At 34.9% G+C, this 8,339-nt stretch overlaps 1 protein-coding gene across 2 annotated transcripts in view; it reads right to left on the bottom strand.

Annotated features, from left to right (window-relative positions):
• Window positions 1-276: 276 nt before the first annotated feature.
• Window positions 277-8,339, bottom strand: part of LOC107702602 (ephrin type-A receptor 5-like) — a 107,283-nt gene continuing 99,220 nt past the window's right edge. For both annotated transcript variants that reach the window (XM_016504974.1, XM_016504975.1), the window contains exons 15-17: window positions 7,398-7,591; window positions 6,196-6,351; window positions 277-1,838 (exon numbers count right to left, since the gene is read on the bottom strand). In XM_016504974.1, the coding sequence (XP_016360460.1) occupies window positions 1,733-1,838; window positions 6,196-6,351; window positions 7,398-7,591 (456 nt within the window). In that variant the 3' untranslated portion in view covers window positions 277-1,732. The remainder of the gene's footprint in view (window positions 1,839-6,195; window positions 6,352-7,397; window positions 7,592-8,339) is intronic.

Below are 8,339 nucleotides of genomic sequence, written 5' to 3'. Positions count from 1 at the left end.
AGAGTTGTTTTGGACTATTTTCACCTGTAAACGGTGCTTGATCCGTGCAGATTTTTCTCCTGATTCAGCAGAAAAGCAATATCATGGAAGCAATGGTCTTAATGATGGATTTGTCTCTTACAAACACGCAGCTTTTGGCTTCTCAAGACATTAACTAATGGACTGGAGTGGTGTGGATTACTTGTGGATTATTGTGATGTTTTTATCAGCTGTTTGGACTCTCATTCTGACGGCACCCATTCACTGCAGAGGATCCACTGGTGAGCAAGTGATGCAATGCTACATTTCTACAAATCTGATGAAGAAACAAACTCATTTGCAAATTTAATGGCCTGAAGGGGAGTAAATATTCTAAAAATTTTCATTTTTGCGTGAAATACTCCTGTTATCTTCCTGGCCTATCTGTCTATTTACTGTAAATGTACACAATTCAATGCTTGTCTGTACACTGAGGGACGAGTCCAAATTATTGTCCACAGTAATCGACAGATGTGGCACGTAGAATTTTAACTTATTTTCAGTGATTTTGCTAATGTCTGACATACTGAACCAACTTAAAGCCAACATGAAATGATATTCACAACCCATTTTACTTCCATAATGCGACATATTTCACTGTATCCAAATGTATTGTTATCTGCTCTTGTTGCCTAAATAGATATGTTTGCAGCCTAGAAAAAGAAAGTCGTTTCATATGGAGCAAGTTGAAGATTTTACAGAAAACAATTATAATTTGCGCACAATAAAACCCCAAATCTGAATTAGGAAAGAAAAATAGGGTCCATTGTGATTTCATGTTGACTTTAATATCCACCTATAGCTGTGAAAACTGAGCAAGGCAATAATATGGGTAGCAAAATACAGTAGAGATCACTCCATCAACGGTAAAACAATTGTTAATTTTCTATCTAAAGAATCACTGAGAGGCAATATAAACATTTATTGACCGGACTGAATATACATAGTATGTTAGCCCACCTGTGCACTAAAGTATATCAACATCACAGGAACATGGATGGATGCATTTGAGCTCCACTTCAACTACGCAATTGTACACTATTTACACATAAAACACCAAAACATCAGTGGAACTAAAATAAATGTGTGGTTTTGAAACGTGTCACATTTTTAAAAACAAATACATTTCCTCCGCCCTTCACGACACAGATATTGTGCAAAAGGAAAACGATCCTGTCCATTGCTTTGTCCTCTTATTGAAACAAGGAAGCAACAATTTCGAAAGAAGTAAAATCAACATCAAGCTTGAAATCTACTATTGCTTTGTTTAACACTGCCATACGTTTCCTCAGCCCGTGATATGACTTCAGTCTTACTGTCTGAATTCGCCTCAGGTGAACTTTTTGTGGGGGGGGGGGGAAAAAACTTCCAAGCTGAAACCGACTGCAGTCTCTTCCGGAGGTAATAATATTGTTGAATGAGGTCATGGACAAATGGTATACATTCAGCCCAGAGACACTTGATCCCAAGTCAGTAGTCCTACCTGGAGATGTGCCACACTTTTCCAAACAACCACTCAACATTTCAGTCACGTTCCTCCTGTCACTTTAGTTTGGAGGCTTTGCAGAAACGAAACAGTAACCGTTTGTCCATCTATCCAGCCATTTTTTTTTTTTTTCATCAATGTCAAATTTTTCATTAAATAGTTCCGTTCAATAAATAAGTGTCCGTAGAAAGTGCTAGACTGCTGCTGGAGGTTCCTCTGAGGCCGCTCTCAGATGGGCATAGTGGCGTTCATCATTTGGACTCGCATCTCCTGAATGCTGTTGAGGATCTTTTTCTGATGGCCGGCCAAAGTGACTCCAACCCTCCTAAGATCTCTGCAAAAGAACAATAAATCAGTGATTTTTAGCTATAATGTATATCACTGATAATGATTAAAAAACCTGGAGTCAGATGTAAATAAAGATTTATCTACTTGGACTGGACCAAACTTTAGGGACTTGTTAAATTGGAACGTTTTATAATGAAAGTAAATTGTTGAAATTCTGTTTTTGTCTGTAAAAGCTACTTTTGGCACTACTTTTGTTTCTTGTTGTTCCACAAAATAAAAGAATGGATCTTTAAAAAGTTTGCTTCACAGATGACATTGTTGCTGTTCATTTACATATCTATGACAGCTAATCAAAATTATACAGCATGTGGCTTAAACAAGTTATTGTTAACTAAAACAAAAACATACAAATACAAAAAACAAAACAAATAATAAACGTAATTTACAAACAAACAGACAAATAAATAAATAAATAAATAAATAAATAGCAACTAACTGGGAAAAAATAAGTACTAAAATTATTCAAACTAAAACTGAAAAAAAGCTAAATGGAAATATAAAAAAAAAAGACAAAAGCACATAAAATCATGAACCAACAATAAATAAATAAATACATAAACAAACAAACAAACTGAGGGAAAAATCAAGTACTAAAATTACTAAAACTAAAATAAAAAAGCTAAATATTAAAACAAAATAATAAAATGGCAAAACCACATAACACATTTACAAACAAACAAATAAACACATAAATAAATATCAACTAACTGAAAATAATAAGTACTAAATTTACTCAAACAAAAACTGAAATAAAAAAGCTGAATGGAAATATTAAAAAAAGAATAAATGACAAAAGCAAATAAATCAATAAATACAAAGCTAATTGAAAATATTAATAATCACTACAATACTATATAAATAATACTAAAATAACAGTTTAAACACACAATTACATTCAAAAATGACAACTCGCATGTTCCAAGTGCCACATGACTTTCTTTCTTTCATGGAACACAAACACAGATATTTTGCAGAACGTCTAAACTGTTAATTTCCATACAACAAAAATGAGCGGGTGATAAAAGAGCCAACATTTAAGTTGCTTAAACTTTTCACTGAAACGTTTAATTTGACATCAAACCTGCTGTGGCACATGTTGACATCCAGTGGTGTAACGTAACGAAGAAATGATACTTCGTTACAGTACTTAAGTATTTTTTGGGAGTATCTGTACGGACTGCAGGAAAGCAGGTTTGACGAATCAGTGGTCTGGCGTTTGCAAGTTAGACTCATGCTCATGTGCAAACAAGTGTGCGCACAACCGCAGATGATTCATTTTCCACTCAAGTCAAGTCTGCGGTGTGCGATATACAGCATCGTCTGCGATAATATGTTAAGTGTTGTTGTAATGATGTGCGATCTGACATTATCAAGTAGGCTATATCACCAAATCACACACAGAGTGCACGCACGTGATTTATTAGTCTATTAAAACTCAAAATGCAAGGCATTCTAAATTGTAGACTGCAAAAATGCTTCTGTATGCTTTTTATATTTATATAATTTAATATAGTTAACTTAATCTATAGCCCACAAAGAGTACCGTTTTTCTGCAGATCAGCATCATCATCAGCATGAACACATTTAATAATTATTTTATACAAGTTCAGTAAAGCAATAAGTGACTTACATTTTCGACATAATATTGCTTGTTTTTGCTAAATTTTGCTAACGAAAATAATTCCAAACAAAGATCACAGCACTGTTTTGCGTCTCTGAGCAATGAACCGTGTTTACTTATTGAATGAATCAGCTTTTTGAACGAATCGGTTGACATTAACAGTCACTTGCTGTCACCTACTGGCGGTTTTAATTTCACATTTCGACTATTTTTTTATGTTTTAAAATAATTTCAAATAACAGTATTCAGCGTTTTATGTTAAAAACTAAACATTATTTATTCATCTGTGACTGCAGGTTAAATGCTTCGTCAACTCTGAAATAGGCCTACATTAATCTGTGTAAATAGATCTAAATGCTATTTCAGATGCAGATTCCAGAAATGTTTTCTTATGTTGGAATGAAAGACACTAAGTACCGGATGAAGCGCTTCTTATTCTTCCCCAACAATACAAAATGGAAGAAAGAGTTAAAACTGAACACAATCTTACTACTATAGCTGTGTATGAACATTTTTATGTATGTTTATTTGCTTCTTTTCCATTTTGCATTTACTTGTACTTTTACTTTCAATACTTAAGTACGTTTAAGATTTTAGAAATAATTTCCGTACTTAAGTACAATAAATATCACATACTTTAAAGGTGACATATCATGAAAATCTGACTTTTCCAGGTTTTAAGTGCTATAATCAGGTCCCCGGTGCATCTACCAACCAAGGAAACGTGAAAAAGATTAACCCAGTAACTTTGTTTTGGTAAGCCTTTTTCTGCAAGCATCTGAGAAAATGAGCGCATCAGATTTCGCTCCCTTGGTGACGTTGCAAAGGGATCTCATTAAAATATTACCACCCCTTAATCTGTAAGGTTTCACCCACGACGCCGTCATTTTGATTTCGCAAGCGACAACGGTGTACCAGTTCTAATGCCTTGGCGAAAGTTTGAGCATAACATGCTATCTGTTCTGTCTTTGGCTGCTTTACTTGACACAGAACACTATTAAGATCTACAATAAACATGCAATTTATTTCCCAGCAGTTTACCTTCACAGACATAACCGACTGTTTTTGTAACTCATGTGTGTTTTTAACGTAAACTTGTGTGTGAATGAGAACAGTTTAGTACTCGCATGCTGTGTGGTGGCCGCTTTCTGTCCGTGTGCTTCGGCTGTGTGCTCTCAGAAAACCGTATATCAGAAGATTAAACTCATATGGTTTAAACCGCATGATTTCAGCTCGATAAACATGATAACCAGAACCATAACAGATGTTTTTAGGAGGTCCTAGCTGTAATGGCACAGCTCTATTCTGGAAAAGGGGGCGGGGAGCAGCAGCTCATTTGCATTTAAAGAGACAGGCCCGAAAAACTGTGTTTCTGCTTTCACTCAAAATAGGCATTTTCAAAATGATATAATACATGATCTGTGGGGTATTTTGAGTTGAAACTTCACAGACACATTCTGGGGACAACAGAGACTTATATTACATATTGTAAAAAGGGGCATAATATGTCTCCTTTAAGACTTTTACTCAAGTAATATTCTAAATGGTGACTTCAACTTCTACCAAAGTCATTTTCTGGTAAGATATATATATATTTTTTTTATGCATTTAGCAGACGCATTTATCCAAAGCGACTTATAGAGCATTCAGGCTATACATTTTTAACCAGTATGTGTGTTCCCTGGGAATCGAACCCACAACCTTTTGCGCTGCTAATGCAATGCTCTACCACTGAGCTACATGAATATTTAGATATCTGTACTTTTACTTGAGTATGACTTTCAGGTACTTTATATACTACTGTTGACATCCGAAATTAGAATTAGAGCAATATTTGACATAATACTGATACAAGTTTGTCTTTTTCTCACAAATGAAGATCACCCTCCCCAGTCTCCATTCATTTATATTGTATGCAAAAGACTATTATTTCTAAAGATTTCAATTAGTGTTAAACTCTACCCTTAATTATGTCTTTATTAGTGCAGCCTATTCTGAAAGAACATAAATATACATTTCAATTGTGGAAACAATTCGCCTAAATTACAGTTCATCATTCTGCATCTCTGTAGCATTGTAAACTGTAGCAATTAAAGGCACAATATGTAATTTTCGCCGCTAGAGGGCGCACATTCAAAATAAACAAATAATCAAAGGCTTAGTTAGATGACGCCGTGACTGAGTGTGTAATCATGGGAGTTGTCGTCTTCATCCCCACAGCCGCCACTTCCGCTCCTTACGGTCGTGCGTATGTGGGGAATAAAAAGCAGCGCTGTTTTATCATACTAAATACGTTTGAAAGTTCTGTTATAATGCTACTCTGTGCGGTCGTCACCTGTCTAATAAAACGCATAACGTATTTAAGCGTCTTTGGTGTTTCCATGTTTTCTACAAAACAAAACCGGAAATCGAGGGGTTATGACGTCATTGGCAGGCGACACAATGATACTATGGACACGGTCCGTGCCACTAGTTAAAATTGCTTATTTCTCTGGATTGAAACATTCTTCAAAACATTTGGGATAATGTAAGTACACAAGTCAGCAAAATATATAACACTGTTCTAGTGGTTTTTGGATATGTTAATAAAAAAATCTTACATATTGTGCCTTTAACAGAAAGTGCATCCAAATTTCCCAGGATCAAAACACTCTCAATACACTAATTTCTCAAGTACATTAAAGGCAAAGAGGCTCAATGACCTCCACAACAGATGACTTACTCCAAGGTCATTTGAGTGACGACTTCCAGAGAAGTGTATCCACTTTCCATGAAAAGCTCAGTGTATCGACCCATTTTTATGGCCTCTAACCATTCCTCCACCGATCTGAATACACAGCCCTCAGGGCTCCCATGCTCCACTAATAAATTGGACACTCTGCGGGAGAGACAGGTACAGTGGTGAACAAATGAATCTATAGAGCTGACATTACAGTGAAGGCTGGATAATAAAAACATTTACAGATCTGAGCTGACTCAAAGAATAATACACCATCTAACAAGCTTCTGAGGTATATCCAACATTTATGATGCAAATTTCCCCCTCAAAATGTGTAATACGATAATAAATGTTATTACACTGTAATAACTATGTTATTATACTGTAATAACTATGTTAATATACAAAAGTTTGAAACCAAACTGGAAATCTGATATTTCTTCACACAGATCTTGAAATAAACAACATTTTATGATTAAACTCAAATTATTTTAACTATTTTAAATGGAATTTGCAATAAAAATGTTATATTTAATTAAAAGCATTTTAACTGGGGACTCAAACTTTGTACACACACACACACACACACACACACACATAATATTCAGAACAAGTATATGTATGAAACTCAGCTTATAATTCTGCTTTCATATGTATGTTAAAATTAAATCGCATTATGACTATACATATTAATATAATCAGTGATCTCTTGGCCACACTTGCTAATATTATCATCCAAGGCAAATAAAGAAAATTACGGTGCAATAACGCAGCTCGCGAAACATTCCCAGACTCCAAATCAATTTCATATTAAACCTGGACATAATTGCATAACACAATTACAGATAATGGATGATTCCAACATGTAAGAATACAGACCGCAAATGTATTCGATACGTATAATCACAGTAATTGGAAGTCATTTGCACACTGTCACTTTTGTTTAACGCGACATTAAATCACTAAATGTGAGTGCGTATTTGTCACCAGTGTCATTTAAAGCTTGATTTCCTGTGACAGCCGTGTAGCAGGGTGGTTAACCCTCGGTTATCAATGCTTCACAGACGTCACATCATTTGTGATCTCAAAGTCGATGTTAATCACATGCCGTAAATAACAGCTTAATTAGCATATACACTCTGACGGGAACAGTAAAGAACGAGAACAAATGAACACAACTAAATCAATAACGGCTGGTCGTCTACCTGTTCGATGGGTTAACTAGACCCTTCAGGCTGCTGGGATTGCGGATGAGTTTGTCCAGTAAGCTGACAATCTCCTCAAATTTGGGCCGGCTGTTCCTGTCTTTCTGCCAGCAGTCCATCATGAGATGATAGAGGGCGGTCGGACAGTCCATGGGGCCCGGCAGCCTGTAGTTCTCCTCCACTGCCTTTATCACCTGAGACAACAGAAGAGATTGCAGGCATTTTACATCATGTTCCACGATAAATATATGATGTGCCTTCAGTGTCCGAACACGGATTGTTCTGCTTCATGAATTGTTGCTGAGAGCAGGTGGTGAATTCACACACTGACCTCGCCGTCTACTAGCTGCTCTAACTGAACAGCCACCTCAAAACAGACTAGTTTAGATGGAATGCAATGCTATTACAGCATTATTAATATTAATATAGTAAACCGGGTAACACTTTATTTTATGGTGTCCTTGTTACACGTTACATGTACTTACTATTATAAAAACAATAAATTATGCATAATTACATACAGGTAACCCTAAGGCAAACTCTAATCCTAACCATATAGTAAGTACGTGTAGTTTATTAATATTACTCAGTACTTAAATGTATAATTACACTGTAACAGGGACACCTTAAAATCAAATGTAAAGTGTAAAATAAAATAAATAAATAAATAAATATATCACGATTAATCGCATCCAAAATAAAAGTTTTATTTACATGATATATGTATGTGTACTGTGTATATTTAGTATGCATATATAAATACACACACAAACAGTATGTTTATACATTTATATATTCATGTTCTTATATTTTAAATTATATATAAATATATTGAATATATAAACATAAAATGTTTCTTAAATATATACATGCATGTGTGTGTGTTTATATATACATAATAAATATACACAGTACACACACATATATTATGTAAACAAAAAA

Source organism: Sinocyclocheilus anshuiensis, unplaced genomic scaffold (assembly GCF_001515605.1).
Source record: "Sinocyclocheilus anshuiensis isolate Anshui unplaced genomic scaffold, SAMN03320099.WGS_v1.1 scaffold210, whole genome shotgun sequence".
Classification (NCBI taxonomy): Eukaryota; Metazoa; Chordata; class Actinopteri; order Cypriniformes; family Cyprinidae; genus Sinocyclocheilus; species Sinocyclocheilus anshuiensis.
This window is presented reverse-complemented; position numbering and strand designations above follow the sequence as displayed.